At 42.4% G+C, this 17,388-nt stretch overlaps 1 protein-coding gene across 2 annotated transcripts in view; it reads left to right on the forward strand.

The window, feature by feature from the left end:
* vta1 (vesicle (multivesicular body) trafficking 1) overlaps positions 1 to 16,626 on the forward strand; it is a 63,045-nt gene extending 46,419 nt beyond the window's left edge. The window contains exons 7-8 of one of the 2 annotated variants that reach the window (XM_038726687.1): positions 1,204 to 1,281; positions 15,290 to 16,626. In XM_038726687.1, the coding sequence (XP_038582615.1) occupies positions 1,204 to 1,281; positions 15,290 to 15,435 (224 nt within the window). In that variant the 3' untranslated portion in view covers positions 15,436 to 16,626. The remainder of the gene's footprint in view (positions 1 to 1,203; positions 1,282 to 15,289) is intronic. The other variant, XM_038726688.1, reaches the window with a different exon arrangement.
* The last annotated feature ends 762 nt before the right edge of the window (positions 16,627 to 17,388 follow it).

Consider the following 17,388-nt stretch of genomic DNA (forward strand, 5'->3'; position numbering starts at 1 on the left):
GGTCGTCTAGGGTGATTAATAGATTACACAAGCTTCTGCACAAAGAGCTGGTGACAGAAAACTCAAACACCCTTCCCCACAAACACAGACGCACAGGCACTGGTTAATGGAGAGAGTAAGTCTTAGTTTCCTGCATGAGTTTATATAACCACATGATTAAAGTCAGGAAACACTCGTGGTCAAAAGAAACTAAGGCCCCGCCCACACTACTCTGGTTTTGTTTTGTTTAAGAACTTTTAAAACGAATCCGATCTCCGTCCACAGCAGCGTTTCAGCTGCGTATCAGAGTTTATCTCCGTCTACATTAAAACGACCGAAAACGCACATCTAGTGGCCGTTCAGGAACACTGGGCGTGAGCGTGGCGCTGTAAACATGAAGCAGGTGGTCTGTTCTGCAGTTACAGAAGATTTGGCGGAAGAATAAAGTACTACAGACGAACAATCAGACCAGATTTTATTTTGCATGGACCAATAAGGAGCTGGGACTGTTACTGAATGTAAAGCGTGAGTTAAAAGCGACACAAAGTAAACGGCGTCGTACACGGCGTCGTACACGGTACAAGTGTAGGCTATAGAGTGGTTATTTTCACGGTACAAAATATTGTAGTAAAAATACCAAATCAAAAACTCTGTCAGCAGCATCGTGTTTCTGCTTTGCATGACTTATGAGAGCCAATCAGAGAGCCGAGCGTCATCGTTTCTTTAGTCCTCCGTTTTTGCCCGTCTGCACTAAAACGCTACCCGAAGTTTAAAATGCAAAATGGGGTCGGCAGCGTTTCCAAACTTCATCGTTTTAGGTCTTCGTTTTCGCCGTTTCAGTCTGGACGGGAGGTGCAAACGCAGCAAAAGGTCTCTCAAAAGGCTTTGAAACCAAAACGCAGTATTGTGGGCGGGGCCTAAGGGTGACAGTAACGTTGCTGGTAGTCGTGTCCAGAGGCAACGTCCCAATGTTTTGTTGACCCATCCGTCGCCCCTGAGTCTTAATTCCTGCGGCTGCCAGAGGTCTTTGTCTCTTTAACGTGGACATCGGGGTATTAAAAATCAGCAATGTTTGAGTTCAGCAGCAACTGTAAAGCCTTTTTTCCTCCGTTTATTTCTTGCTCATGGCCGTTTATCCTAGTTAAGTGTTTAACAAGTGATTATTAGTAGGAATATCTTTTTTAGTATTTGTTGTTTATAATTTGAAGTGTTTTTGTTGACCAGCAGAAGCCGTTAAACCAGTGCCTCTCCCCCGATCAGTGCCCACTGTTGACCCCACACTGCTCAACGCCCAGCAGCAGGGTAAGAACGCACACGTATACAAAATACACTGCTTACAGATAATTCCCATTGACCCTGCAAACACACACACACACACACATTCTTTCCTTCCTCTCTTTCCAACTGGCTTCTCTTTTAATTCCCCAAAACTGACTACAGCTCAGCTGCAAAGGTTAGTATCCTCCACCAGCTCTCTGACATCTGCAGTGATTTCTGGTCTCGTATAGATTGGATTTTAAAATACCCGTCTCTGTAGTTTAGGGCCAAAAAATATTTTATACAACTCTGAAGCCCCCTCTGGTCCACGTGGGAGCAATCTGTTACAAAAACAAAAGAAACTTTGAAGCTGTGCATAGTTGGAATGAATTCCTGCGATTGAGCCCTGTTGGCTTTCATTAAACCATTACCTCTTTTTTACAATTTAATGACGAGACACGCGTGTTTGTCTAAAGATAAAATACACTTTTAAGCTTTTGTCGTGAATATACACCTGTGCATGTGTGCAGAAGCAGGTGGTGCTGAAAACTGCAAGGTTAACACATAGTCTGGTAAAATAATCCACTCCAGTGTATTTAAAGCTCCTTTCAGGCACGAACCCCTTTACTTTAATCCGACTGCCATTTAACACGTCAGTCTCATGTCTGAACAAGCATCACGGTCACGTTTATGTAAAGGTCACGACGGGACTGTTGCTCGATCCGACCTGCAACATTTCCGTATCACTTTCAACACGGCACGAGTCTGAAAATACTGCTGTCAGATTAACGTGTTCTAGCGTTAAATCTGAAACGTAGAGCAGCATTTGAACTTTTCTCCGTGAGACGGTGGCACAGACTCAACACGCTATTTCCTCTTGTTGCTGTCATCACTACAAAGTCTTGGGAGTCAGAAAGTAAAAACCTAACTGAAAACATGGCGCTTTTGACTTTCCACTGGGAGATCTCCGTGTCCTGGTTCTGCCTGCGTCTGTGCAGTAAACTTTAACATTTTCCCACTTTTTCATGCACAGTGTATGTACTTTGCATTTCACAACATCAGTGTTTCGCGTAGTTGGTAGAGCATACACGTCCGGTCCGTCCCGATGTGCCTTTGAAGCCCACTTTGAAGTTGTGGCGGTGTTTTGAGGTCACCTGGTAGCTTAACTCTCAGATGTTTTCAAAGGTGGAACAAAGGCAGAGTGCGTAAAGAAGACGGAGACCGAGGCAAGGCGAAATCAGAGAGGGCAGGTGGGAGACAGAAACAAGAGGGACAGTTGAAAATGAAAATGTGTATGAAATCAAAATTCGTTTGAATCCCTAATGGAATCTAATTAGATTCTAATGCGTTTAGCATTCGTGACAAAAATCACTAAAACTCAATGATTCAGCTGATGAATATGCAGGAACAGTTTTGAGTGGCAGCTCGCTTCAAATCCTTCACCTACAACCCGACAAAATAGACGAACAGCAGAAAACGGTAAATGTTGATTACACTGTATCTGACACAGCCAGAGCCCACTGAATCCAACGCAGATCCAAATACCGGAAATTTTAACTTGATCATCTTCAGTTATTGATTTTGATATGAGAGAACGTTTATCTGGCACATTCAGCCTACAGAAACCTCTGTCGTTTCAGCAAAGACGCCTCGCTGCGTGTAAACACGGTCTGCGTAAAATGTAAAGTGACGTAACACAGGTGCTTCTCATTTCTCACAAACGATCTCAAGCCTGGTGCAGACTACACCACTGCTGTGGTGTGAGCTGACAACGACTCTGTCCGGTCTCCAAACCACGTTTTGTCATGAAAAACATTTGAAAAGTGACTCGGGAAATGATGCCAAACCACAGGCGATTAATTATAAAGAGAAGAATCTGGGTGAAAGAATGGATCAGGCAGCAGGCATCGTCTGAGCTTCATAGAGAGCTGGAGGGGAGTAAAAAAGGTTTTGCGGTGAAAAAGTAGCTGCCTGCTCTCATTGGCTGGATGTCGAGTCGGCCGACGGCTCCAGCTGTTTAGCATGCTAGATTTCTGCCGGTGAGGGGATAATATTCTAAAATTACTGATCTTACTTACGTGTGATTTGTTGAAATAGCACAATTTACAAAAGCACCAAATACTGTACTATAATAAATAAATATATATATATATATAGAATACTCATCCTGTCTGCTGGACCCCGCCCGGCTAAACTATTCTCGTTTTCTGCTCTGGACCTGCTGGATCAGACTCTGTACGGCAGCCACCAACCCGGTTCGGCACACATCTATTTTCACTCTGCCTCGCTCTTCACCTACTAAATATCCGATCTTTTTACCCTGCAATAAATATCACTCTTTTATCTAAGTCCTCCCTTTCTTAGTCCTGCACATGGGTCTGCCATCCTTGCCATCACAAAGTTAAAAACAAAGATTTGAAGCTTCGATTATTCACTGTTAATTACTATCGAAGCGTCGAAGCTCAAACAATGACATTCGGGCCAGCCCTACTGTAAAGAAGCAGCAGAATGAAGTGACATCAGTGCAGTTTGTCAGCCATGCAAGGCACGTTATCGACCAATGAGCGTTAAAGAACCTAATGGCCTGAAGAATGTTTTGCACATTGTTCATAAAAAAGAGCAACGACAGGCAGGATTCATTTAGAGCTCAGTGAATCAACATATTTTATCAACCTGGAACCGGATCCAAAACAGAACCTGCTGTCGGAGACCGTGTGTGCTGATGAGCAGAGATTTTTATCCCTGTAAAATCATGTTAAAAGCAGATGTGGCGTTATTCTGTGTAGAAGAGCTGCAGGCAGCTGATGGTCCACAGTGAGCCGGGGGAGAAGGTTGGAAAAGATGGCTTCCATGACTAAGCTGCCCTCGTAAAAAAAATAGCACTCTTCTTCTGAACACCAGAAGATGTAAAGTAACCGGCGAGTAACCGCTGAAAAAGTGACCCTGCAGGAGATGGTGGTGATGCTGATGGTCGTCGTCTGATTGGTCCCTGCACCATCTGTCTGCCATCTAACCTATAATCTTAACCACTTTGCTGCCGTCTAGTCTACCATTAGCTGCTGGTGGTTAGCCGCAGAGAGTGAGGAGGAGAGGGAGGCGACGAGACACTGAGGAGTAAATGGAAGGAGTGGTGGAGAGCTTCTAGTCCATCCTTTTCCCATAATTCACTCTTGGCTAAATATTTCTCTCCTTCAACAACTGCCAAGTTTCTAATACGCAATAATTTTAGCATTTAGCATTAATGCACCAATATGAGTAACGATTGTTTCTTTCATCCTGCTGCTTTTCTTTCTCCTCTCAAGCGCTCGCCAAAACGTAAAATCGGTTAGTCATCTGCAGCGTGTGGCCGAGAGAGGTTACTGTGGTAGACGTCCTACAGGAAAGTGTCCAGTTCAACCCTCTCAATCAGCAAGTTTAGTCTTGGTGGGAAAAGTAGAAAGACGAGCACTCGCCGCTCCATCATCAGCGCCGCGGAGCGCTGCGCCGTTTGCTTAACGGCGTTAACTCTTGAAACGTTTGGGGGCAGCAGTGGCTCGGGTGGTTGTGGAGTTTAGGTCTCCTGTTGAGCAAGACGGAGAACCTTAAATCTTCTCCTGACGAGCCGGCAACATGCATTTTATAGTAAATTACAAACTTTGACTGTGAAATGAAAAATCTCTTTGCATTGTGGACGGAAACAAGACATTTGAGCAGGTCATGTCGGGCTTTGGGAAACACTGATCAATATTTTTCACCAATTTCTGACATTCAGCAGATAAATCGACAATTAAAATAATCGTTAGCTGCAGCCCGTCATGGATTTATGATGGTAAAATCTAACTGAAGTACTGAATAGTGGAATATTGCAGATACTGTAGAACGAGAGATACGTGTGGAAATAGCTTGATATTTTTCTATAAATTTGACCATGCAAGCTCAACAGAACTCTGGATAAATAGGTACAATGAATAATTCATGGTCTTTTCAAGATTTGACTCAGACTTAACCGGCGAGGGAAAAGTAGTTTTCTCTTTTCAGCACTGCACTTTTTCTCTACTTGAATTCAGGCGTGCCAGATAAACCGTGTGTGACTCACGCAATTACACTTTTGTCCGATAGCTGTTACAATTAAAATGAAAAAGCCTCTTTTGAGGAATACATTAAACCTTAGTCTGCACAGATAAACCGAGGAAAAGGCACTCCTTTAAAACATGTCAACCAGCCTGAAAAGAAGAGAAAAATTACCCCGTAAGCACGTTTTCTGCTCAGCAGCTCATCTGTTCTGCATTTTCTGTTCATTCATGAGGTGTGAAACGTTGTGATTTATTCACTCAGCGGTCCTCTTCAGCTGGTCTCCTCTTTCTGCTCGCCAAAGTTACAGATCTTACAAAAGTGTCTGCAGTTTAAATCGAGGGCAGCGTTGCGAAACTGACTGAGGCACAGTAATCGTTTAATCTCCATTATCTTGTTTTCATAAAATCCTAATTGAAAATAAAATGTATTAATCGCAGCTGTACTGAAACACCGTCATCCTGCTGAGAGCGTTGACACAGAAACTGATGGTCAGCTTTGTTATTTTACTCATGATTTAGAAATATTACAGATAGTTAGAAAATGATATTTAGTGTTTTTTATCATAGGCTCCTTTTTGATGCCGTCACTCCCTAAATGTCTCTCCTTGTCAAGCGCTGTGGTTTCTGGCTGTGTCTCGTTTCTTTCCTGACTTTCTCTCTTCATTTTTCCTCCTCCATGACACTCCCCTCCTCCTCCTCTCAACCTCTTCCCATCCTTGGGAGTATGCAGTCAGCATTTTTGCGAGTCTTCGAGGAGAAGAGAAATCAGCCATGGGATTAGGGGCTTATGGTGCAACACTATTCAATCAGGTTTTTTCCTCTTCTTCTCCAGGACATTTTTAAGAGCAGAGGGCCGTGTTTTATGAGCATTACTCCGCCAAGAGAGACATTATCTGTTGCTCTGTTCCAGTAGTCGGCACTCCAAGTTCTGCAAGTGGGGTCCCGCCATGTTAACATTAAAGAAGAAGAATCATTTGGTGTCGTTATTATTTCATGTGCTAGACATTAACTCTATGAGAGAAGCATTGGCTGTGCTGGTCTTCAGATTTATCCCCTCTGCTGCGTGGAAGGAAAGCCATGTTTTGAACCGCTGCCTGCTGATGTTAGTGGGGGTGGGAGGGGATCATCAGATATAACAATACGATATTATCACAATACTTATGGCACAATTTTTGCGATTTTAAACATCTCGTGATGTATTGGAATTTATTACTTTTTTCTTAAATAATTGTGTTTTTCTACAGGACTGAAAAAGCAGCTGATTTTATTATTATAGTACAGAAAAAGTAAAATTCTAACGTACAACTTATATAATAAAAGATTGATACTTGGCGTCTCTGTATCGATACGGTATTGCCACGGAAAGTATTGCAGTACTATGCTGTATCGATGTCTTTTCCCCACCCCTAGTGGTTAGTACAACCCAAAATACAGCAGTGACTTCTTAGTTAAACCAGTGAACAATCACTTCAGCACAAAGAAGATGCAAGTTTGGTGGTAGCTACCAAGCAGGGTTAAAATTACACCGGTGTCTAACTCCAAACCCGATATTAATGTCTACCTGCACTGAAGACTTCAATAACAATAAAATATTTTGTCCTACTGAGCCCACATGAGAAGGTTTTGGTTCTTTAACCTGCAGAGCGCAAAGTTTGTCTTGGCTCGTGTTCAGAAATGGGTCAGAAAATACAGAGAGAAGTCCTCAGTTCCAAGACGATAATTCGTTATTTAGGTAGAGTAAATGTAATAATGCGACATCACGTTTGCCCTCAGTCCTCGTCTTCTCTCGGCACTCTCAAGCGAGGAAAAGCTTCATTTGTGGTTAACGCCGTTTCATAGTTTATCTAGAGCATCCATAACTTTTCTTGGACGCTCCTCAGATTTTTCTTCTTGAGCTGCTGTACCTGCCCTATCGATACAGATACCCCGGACAATACAGCGCTGCCGAAGCATATTAACACAAACTATACAATCATAATAAGCAACGTTCTCGCACTCTCCACATGGCTCCGTGTTGCCCCTGCCAAACCAGTGGTGTTTTATCCCGCATGCCACAGTCATGACATTGTTTGACTTGTTGCGGAATAATAATAATAATTATAATAATAATAATCTTTATTTGTAGAGCACTTTTCAAAAACAAGTTACAAAGTGCTTTAACAAGTGTAAAGACAATAATACCCAAGAGTAATAATAATAATAATTATATATATAATAATATAATAATACAAAAACAATACAAGATAAAAGCATGAAAACATTGAAAATACTAAAATACACGTTTAAGTAAAATACAATAAAATAAAAGGGATAAAATAAAGTCAAATAAGATCGGGAAAGGCTCTCCTATAAAAGTATGTTTTAAGAAGGGACTTAAAAGAGTTCACTGACTCAGCCGACCTGATTTCCTCGGGCAGGCTGTTCCAGAGCCTCGGGGCCCTGACAGCAAACGCTCTGTCCCCTTTAGTTTTCAGTCGAGACTCTGGAACAGACAACAGACCTCTGCCCGAGGATCTCAAGGTACGTGCTGGTGCGTATGGGACTAAAAGGTCAGAAATATAACAAGGCGAGAGGCCATGAAGAGCTTTAAAAGTGATCAATAGAATTTTAAAGTCAATTCTAAAACATACTGGGAGCCAGTGTAATGAAGCTAAAATAGGAGTAATGTGGTCATATTTCTTTGTTCTGGTTAAAAGCCTGGCAGCTGAGTTCTGGACAGTCTGGAGTCGATCAATAGATTTTTGGGTTAAACAGGTGAAAAGGCTGTTGCAATAATCCAGGCGTGATGAGATGAAGGCGTGTAAAATGGTCTCAGTGTCCTTAAAAGTTAACATAGATCGAATTTTAGCTATATTTCTAAGTTGATAAAAACATGATTGAACAAGCTTTGTGGTGTGCTGCTCGAAATTTAAATTACTATCAAACCAAACACCAAGGTTCTTTGCCACAGGCTTAATGTGATTTACTAGGGAACCAGCAGATGGCAGTATTTGATTTGCCATCTGCTGAGACCCGATGACCAGGATTTCTGTTTTGTCTGAGTTCAGCTGGAGGAAATTATTTGACATCCATTTTTTAACTTCACAAAGGCAGTTGTCAAGTGAACTCAGCATTCCAGGGTCTGTGGATCAGACGGGCAAGTATATTTGTGTGTCATCAGCATAAATATGAAAAGAAATGCCATGTTTATGGATAATATGTCCAAGGGGAAGCAGATACAAGGAAAACAAAATGGGTCCTAAGACCGACCCCTGAGGCACACCATATTTAACTGGACAGAACGAAGAGACATAGTTGTTTACAGACACACAAAACTTCCTATTTGACAGGTAGGATGAAAACCATTCTAGGGCCGTACCAGAGATCCACACCCAGTGCCTCAGTCTGTCTAACATGATGTTGTGATCAATGGTGTCAAAAGCAGCGCTAAGGTCCAGGAGTACAAGGACTGAGCACATACCTTCATCAGCAGACATTAAAAGGTCATTGGTGACTTTAAGCAGGGCAGCCTCAGTGCTGTGGTACTTCCTAAAACCAGACTGAAACTTTTCAAATATTTTGTTATTTTCCAGCACAGTGAGCAGCTGTTTGGACACAATTCTGTCTAGAATCTTTGCAATAAAAGGTTTTGAAATTGGTCTAAAATTATGTGGGAGGGAGGGATCTAAACCAGGTTTCTTTAAAAGTGGGTTCACGCAAGCCGTTTTAAAATAATCAGGGACACAACCAGTAGATAGGAGCTGTTGAAAACAGAGATCAAATGGGGCCCAACAGAATCTATTACTTTCAGTAGAAACTTTGTAGGTATTATATCAAGTGGGCTGGAGGACACTCTCATTTGTGATACTGTTTTTAAAAGCTCAGACAAGTCGATGGGATAAAACTGGTTAAAACTCTCTTGTTGCTGGTGAGGAACCTCTGAGTAAGAGGCCGCGGGGGTAATAGAGGCTCTGATTGACACCACCTTATTGGTAAAATAAGATAAAAGCTATTCACAGTCATCATTACTTCCAGCTGAGGCACAAGGAGGGGTTGGGTTTACCAGCTGATCCACAGTCTTAAACAGAAACCTGGGATTGTGTTTATGTGTAGTAATGAGTTCAGAAAAATAGTGTGTTCTCACATCCTTAACCATGTTATTGTAGTTAATTAATAAATCCTTCAGACTGAGGTAATGGACTTGAGACTGGATTTTTTCCATCAGCGCTCTGCTTTCCTGCATTCCCTTTTTAGGCTGCGAATGCTGTCATTTATCCAGGGTTGCTTACTAGCTTTAGACGTAGGCCTAACCTTTAGAGGAGCAGTAATATTTAGTGACGACAAGCAGATATGAAGTTAAAAGAAGTGGCCATATTTAAAAAGTCAGTTGCATTAACATTGGTGGGGTCATCAACATGAATATTATAATCGCCACAAAGAACAATTCTGTCATAATTTAAAACCAGAGTAGATAAAAATTCAGGAAGTTCTGATAAAAATCCTCCAGGCGGTTTTGGGGGGCGATAAATTATAACAAATATGATGCAGCCCTCCAACTTTAAGAGTGAGAACTTCAAAGGAGTTAAATTCATCACAGCGTACATTTAAAATATTTCCTATACACGCTCACTAGCCCACCACCACGACCACTGATGGTCGTGGAATAGAGGTGACATGAGGTGTTTAGGTGGAAAACAAATTGTCTTTGATTTCCAAATGTCACAGGTTTGAAAATGTGGCGACTGATTGAACCGTGACATTATCTAAAAAAAAAATAAAAATAAAAATCGAATAGAAAACACATGTGCTCATTTACAGCTGGTTTCATCGAGACACTCAGATGGTTTAGGTTTTACTTGGCCCTACAAGTGTTGCTGAACATCCACAGAACAGTTTGAATTGGTACGATTTCTCCGATAGAAAGTAGTTCCAATGAAAACTGTTCCCGACGTGGCCTGTGGATTATTTAGAGTAACTGAGACACTGGTTCTGGAAACACCCTTTTAAAAGGAGGTTCGTTAGCCTCACGCAGTAGCAGCGAATGTAATCCTCAAACTCAGATACACTTTAATCAGATTCAGTCTTTCTAAAATAAGAGGATCTGCTATAAAACTGTCCTGTCAGCCGCGAAGCCGAGTTCTTATGTATATTATTCTTCAGTAATGTGTTTTGATTTTGCGCCGTCAGTCATTTCGTGGCTGGAAACGTGCAGCAGAGATCTGCAGCTGTAGGATCCAGTGTGTTTGATATGGAGAGTCTCACGCACTGTTTGCAGAGCGCAGTGTGGAGGCATGGTTCGAGTTAAAGAGAGTCCTCTGGGGAAGGGAGGACGGATTGGGGGAGGGAAAGAAGTAGATGGGAAAGGAATAAAGAAAGGACTTAAGATATAGGGAACAGAAGGGGGGACAGATGAAAGAAGAGGAGGGCAGAAAAGAGATAAATGAGTAGAGACAGAGAAAGAATATATCCAAAATACAAAATATCCACAGTATATGTTTCACATCCTTTTTAAATAGAAACACTTGAATTAATCCTGGCAGAGCCACTTTCAGCAGCTGTATTATATTAGCACTGCCAGATTTCTCAGTTAGAGATAACACTGGTTTAGCAGATTGTGCACCAATAAAGCACCCGCTGAATGAATGGGCTTACATTAAAAAGGCAGGATGGGGTTAGAAAGACGAGATATGTAATGAGAAAGAGAAATCGAGGGTTTAATGGAGGATTAATTAGTAAGGAGGCAAGCGACAGAAGGGAGGAGAGAAATGTGTTGGAACGAAATAAGAAGAGAAAAAAGGTTCAATATACGAGAGAAGATGGTCGACGGTAGAGATGAGTCGTTCTTCTTGGGAGGACAGTCTCTAAGGGCGTACGTACCGTGCGCAAGGACGTTTAACCGGCTCGGGTACACATCTAGCGTGATCACTGGAGCCGTTAAATTTCCTTTCCCACGATTATTTGGGATCACCTCTCAACTCAAGAACAAGAAAGATATGCAGGTGTTGGGCACGTGCGATCCACATACAGCACCTGCTGCCGTATTTCTGCCGTTAAAATTCGGCAGCTCCCTGCCTGGGCTCGACCACGGTGATGTTTACGTTTACCTGGTGGAGAATCCCTCACCTTACGCCTCGCCTCGCCGATCAGAGCATCCGGCATTTTGTCTTTTGTGCCCTCCGAGGCCGCGTTCCTCTTGGAACCTGACGTCACGTGAAAACTATGAATCGCTTGCTAAGTGTGAGTACGCCCTTAGAACCAGAAGAGAGAGGGTCGATGAACCTTCACAGCCAGTTCTTAAAGAGCAAACGAGAGAGACGAGGGAAAACCTAATAAAATGACTGACGGAGTCCTTAGACGGATCTTTGAGGGGGGTTTGCAGTGATGAGTCCTGCCCTCCTATAGCGTACACTGGAATCCTGTAGGTGAAGGAGGTTCTACGCAGTTTATAGTGTCACTATAAGACGTAGTGGTTCCTCCAGGGATGGGTGGAGGGCTGTGAGTGTAATAAGCTGCAGAAACACGCAGAGTAAAACGCAGCTGTTAAATGTAATTACAGAGATTCTTTAGTGCAAGGCTGTTGCTTTGGACATCAGACAAAGATAAAATATATATTTGAACCCGCTCACCTTGGGAGACTCATGTAGAGCCTGCTTGTCACTCATTAGCAACAAACGTTGTTTATCCAAGAACCATTAAATCAGAGAAATCTCTCTGATGTGACATAATTTAATCCTAGAAAAGTCATGGAAAATGAGAACCGTGCAAGTTTTCCTTTTTGAAAACATCAGCAAATAAGTTGTGGTTGAGCTTATTTGACTTGCTGGACATTGCATTCTTTCAAGGGTGCTAAAATGATATTGTGCAATCCCCCTGCTGTCTGATCAGCATCTTGATACGCCACACCTATGAGGTGGATGGATTATCTCGGCAAAGGAGAAGCGCTCACTAACACAGATTTTGACAGATTTTGCCTTTTGTGTACAAAGAGAAAGTCTCAGCTCTTTGAGTTCAGCTCATGATGAACGGGTGCAAAAACAAAAGTGTTGCCTTTATAATTTTGTTCAGTATATTTCACCCAAATAACAATTCAATAATCAAAGTACATTAATAAATAAAGTAATACTGCAAGCAAGGAAGCGTTCCCATGACCTCTCAAAGCTTCGTTACTGATTCTGGCCAACGTGTGTTCATAGGACACGATTTCTGATTCATTGCTTAAACTCTGGAGGTACTTTCCCAATATTATAACAATCACTCGGGTGGTTCAGATATTGTCATAACTAACCTTTTCCCTGTGTGTTCTATGACCTCTTCCCCAAACAAGTTTGTGACTGTCTCACATTTCCAGCTAAGCCATCCTGTGGAGTTTAGAAGGAGTAACTTGTATTGAGTAAACTTCCCTCCAACTTACTTACTTATACTTCCCTGTATTCCACAGGACTTTTGACCAAGCCCTTGAGTTATTTCACAGCTGAAGTCTTTCTGCCAAATAGTACATGCACATTATGTATAGTACACAGTGCAAAGTATAGATAAGTAAACAAAAACTAGAGTAGTGTGTACATATTGAGCATGTTTGTGTCATACTTGAGCTAAGGTTTGTGGGTCATAGGTTTACAGAGGGAGGGTGGGGGTGCATGTTGTGGACCTGATGAGCTCACAGGGAGGGGTCTGTCTCAGAGGTTATAGGACAGCGCTGGTCTCTCTTTATTAAATACCGCAGTGATGAGAGTTGATCAAAGGGAAGCTGCACCGTGTACTTATACACAGTGTAAGTAGTCACGCCTCCTCGCTGACAGCTCCCGTCATCAGGCAGATCACAGATCAGTCTTTATTTTAAAAGGTTCAGATGACGGCGCCCCCTGAGCTCTGCAGCAGGTACTTCCACGTTCGCCTCAGTGGCGACAGCGCAGCTCATAATGGACCTGTATAAATGTAATAATACATGTACCAGGAGAGCACCTAAATCCTTCTGGAGCCAGACTACACTTTCTATTTTAACGTGGTCTTTTTGATCCCTTGCCGTTCCCAAAGTGAGGACTTAATTGATGAGAATACTCTTATTGATACTGCAGTCAGTTTGTCCTGCAGTCCTGGATCATCCTCAAATTAAAACCCTCTATATGGACGGAATCCTTTCATTTCTTAACGGGGCTTTTATTGTGAAATATTTTCAGGACTGTGTCATGAAACATTCAGTGACTTGCACGGCTTCATATTTCAGGGGAGTCCCGGCCGAGTGCCGGCTTTTAGGGTTAGAGCTGTTGTTGATGGCCTTTATTAAAGGCAAACTCCGTGTGGAAAGATGAGGCCACGATGTCTGCGTGGACCCCAACGATAAAGACCAAAAAAAGACAAGTGCTCCCACGTTAGCAGGAGCTCTTATCAGCCTTTCTAACTCTGAGTCTGCAGCTGTGAAAATGTGTAATGTTACTTGCATTGGACAAAGGACGGGAGGACGGGAGGACTGTGACTGTCGTTACACACAAGCAAACATTTTAGTGAACAAGTGGCAGCAGACAGAGAAACAGATCTGCTTTGGTGTTCTGTTTTATGTTCAGAACTTCATGCCAATAAACGCTGAATTAAATTTAAAACAAAAAGAAAGAGAGGAGTGTCAAGATTTATCTTTCCAGAAAACCCCATCTCTCTAGCAGAAACTGTTAAATCACCTTCTCAGCGCTCCAGTAATCCAGCGCTGGTTTAGTGATTTCAGTTGTTACACTTGAGTTAAGTCAAAGACTAAATTGAACTTGTTGGTGGAGGTGAAGCTTTGAGGATCTCGCTGCACAAATCCCAAAAGTGTAACTTTAAAACATGTAGGGAATCAAACTAAGGCCACAGGAAATGGTTATTTAATTAAATCTAACTGTGTCTACGGGATCTCACAAAAGTGAGTCCACCCCTCACATTTTTGTAAATATCTGATTCTATCTTTTCATGTGACAACGCTGAAGAAATGACACTTTGCTACAGTGTAAAGTAGTGAGTGTGCAGCTCAGTGTAAATTTGCTGTCCCCTCAAAATAACACGTCACACAGCCGTTAATGTCCAAACCGCTGGCAACAACAGTGAGTAATTTTGTGAAGATTGTGTATTTGTATAAAAATGTGAGGGGTGTACTCACTTTTGGGAGATACTGTATATAAAATTATTCCAAAAGACGTTCCAGCCCGTCCTCATTCTCAGGGCGTCACATACGGACGCTTTGTCAAAAGTCAAAAAGTCAACATTGATTCTTTTTAGTGATGTTACATAATTTACTTCACTGGAGTCACATAAGTAACGTAGTAACCACTACTTTTATTATCTGGACGTTGCATAAGGCTACCCAGGGCGTTAAAAAGGGACGCCGAGTTTCTTCTTCTCTCTTTACTGTCTCTCTCTGGAACATGATGTCTTATTATTATTATTCAGAAATCAATTTAGTCAACGAAACACAAAATGTAAAATCTGTTGTTTCCACTTCCAAGATTTTTCTGTCCTGTTTTAGGTTGTTTTAGTTTTCTGGAAACGGCGTCTTTAAAAACTGTAAAAAGATGACTCAGTTGACAGAAATGTTTGATCAATTATTCGTTCATTCGTTTTCCAAAGTATCCTCTGTTTCATTATAACTGAATCTTTTTGAGATCTGACAACTTTTAATGATCATAATTCTGTATTTTCTGACATTTTACTGACCAAACGTGTGATTATTTATTTATTATGGGATCTAAAATGCATAGAATTGTTATTTGTATCAGACTCAAGGTCCAGGTTGTGATTCAGGTTTACAGAAGCACAGGAAGCTGTTGTGGATGTTTTCTGTGTGTGAGAAGAAGAGACAAACATTCACTGAAATGTTTCTGGTGATAACGGTTTGATGATTTATGTCAGCATCAGTCTTCGCGCCGCTGGTCGCAGCCTCGGTAATCATCCCCGATTCCTCTGATTAGCTGATATCTGACTCTGTTTCCCCTCCTCCTGCTATCTTCCAATTCTTCCTTCCTGTCACCCCGCCCTCCCATCATCCCTCCCTCCAGGCGGCGTTCATCTCTCCCCAGACGACTTCACCAAGGCCCAGAAGTACTGCAAGTACGCCGGCAGCGCCCTGCAGTACGAGGACGTCGGCACGGCCATCCAGAACCTCCAGAAAGCCCTGCAGCTCCTCACCACCGGCAAAGAATGAAACCTTTGTCCTCCTCCGATCCAATCCCTCCTTCCACGCCTCCCTCCCCTTTTTCTCTCCAGCAGCGCCGCTCTCTCTATCTGCACTGATCTGAGGACGCACACACACTCACACACACACACTGAGGCCGTTCAGCTCGCCGTCAGAGGACATGATGGAAATCAGTCTGCAACAATGGCTGCCAGTGTCCGACCCTGCGTCGCTCTGACTGACTGACTGACAGACTGACGGCTATTAGAGCCCAAACAGCAGGGCAGAGCTTCTTTATTGACCCGTTATTGGCTTATTCCAGATTCATCAGGATCCTCACATACAGACATTGTTGTGATGCAGCCAAATAGAAGTAGTTTAATAGAGCGCACTCATTTCATACACAGTGGCCGTTCAGTGTGGTTTACAATTTACACTAAATAAGTCATAAGACAGGATCAAAACAAAACATTAAAATTAAATCCAGAAATAGTTTGCGATCAGATTCTGTTTCTGCGCTCAGATCCTGCGCTTCTTCCCCCGTCGTCTGCTAACGTCCGGCTCCTCTCTCTGGTTTAGTGTTGATAAACTGACTCTAATGGTGTGAATCATCAGATTCTTCTTTCTGAACCTGGCTCTGCCTTCATCGCCGTCTTCTCATCGGACTCTACAAGAAGAAGCATGTTTCAAAAACTACAGCCGCCCCCAGCAGACTGACGAACATGACGCGTGACTTAGCTAGAGCAGGAAATCACAGCTGACCACCGACTGACGTTTGCTACGGACTAAACTCTGACTGACTGAGCCGGCTGACTCGTGGAGCAGTTCCTCTTGCATGCAGGTGATGAATCTGACTGCCGAGCAGCTTTCCAGAAGCCGGTTTCTTCAGATTCTTCTCGTCCTCTGCAGCTGAGTTAGTTGACAGCGGCCACATCTTCCTCCATTGTATTCTTAACGGAAGAACTGACCCTCAAACCTTTTTCTTTCTTTTCTTTACCTGTAAAATGCAGTTCAGAATGTGTTTGACTACATTTGGGTTACACTTTGATTTAGTGTTGACATATCTCTGTCTCTGAGGCCGTGATTTAGTTTCTGCTTGTTATTTAACAATTAATTTAAGTTTCTCAGAACTTATTGTAGTGGGCAGGACTTTAAGGGTGTTCTCTCATATCTCATCATCAGAGTGGTTCAAGTTCATTTGAATAAAATATTTGAAATGATGCTTTGTGTTGTTGGCGTTTGTGCGTGGGTATCTGTAGCCGAGCTCGTGCACCGGGAGGCTCCAATCATTTCCAGTCTTCTAAACAAAGGTTTTATCTGTTTGTTTTTTATATAAATTAATTCAAGTTCAGGGTTTGAGCCAGCTAACATGAACATGACATAACCAAAATAAGATGTGAACCAGTTTTCTCCATAAAATCAGGCACAGGATCGATGCAGTTTGCATTTATTTCTTATTGCCAACAAATGAGCTGTTATGGATTAGTTAGGATGTTCATAACCACCAGCAGAGTGATAAACGGGGTAGAGTCCTGACAACAGCTAATGCTGGCAGATCTCAGTTATACACCACATCAGTATCAGAAACACCTTCTTCAGGGTCTCTAGATAACATTAGCTCAGCCTGCTGGGAGACATCAACAGAAACGCCACCTAAAGTGGATTTAATGTGTATCAATCATTTACAATGCAGAAATAAAGAAGATTCAGGTTAGCAACATAGCCTTGCTAGCATCATCATTTAGGACCGCTCAACGTCCACGACCCCCCTGAGGAGGCTCTACGTCACCCCAGAACCACTGACTCCTGGTAAGTAGACTGGTTTCCAATAAAACGCTCGTTTGAAGCCCCAGTAATGGAGCTGTTCTCTCTGTTTTTCTAGATGAAGTTTGAATTCAACTTCCTGCAAAACACTGATTTTAAAATGTGTGTTTGTGGCACAAACCTGCTGAAACAAAGAGCCTGAACTCTCCTCTCCTGTTT

The sequence above is a fragment of the Micropterus salmoides genome, unplaced genomic scaffold, assembly GCF_014851395.1.
Source record: "Micropterus salmoides isolate LMB-PRFRI ecotype aquatic unplaced genomic scaffold, ASM1485139v1 Ms_hic_scaffold_18, whole genome shotgun sequence".
Classification (NCBI taxonomy): domain Eukaryota; kingdom Metazoa; phylum Chordata; class Actinopteri; order Centrarchiformes; family Centrarchidae; genus Micropterus; species Micropterus salmoides.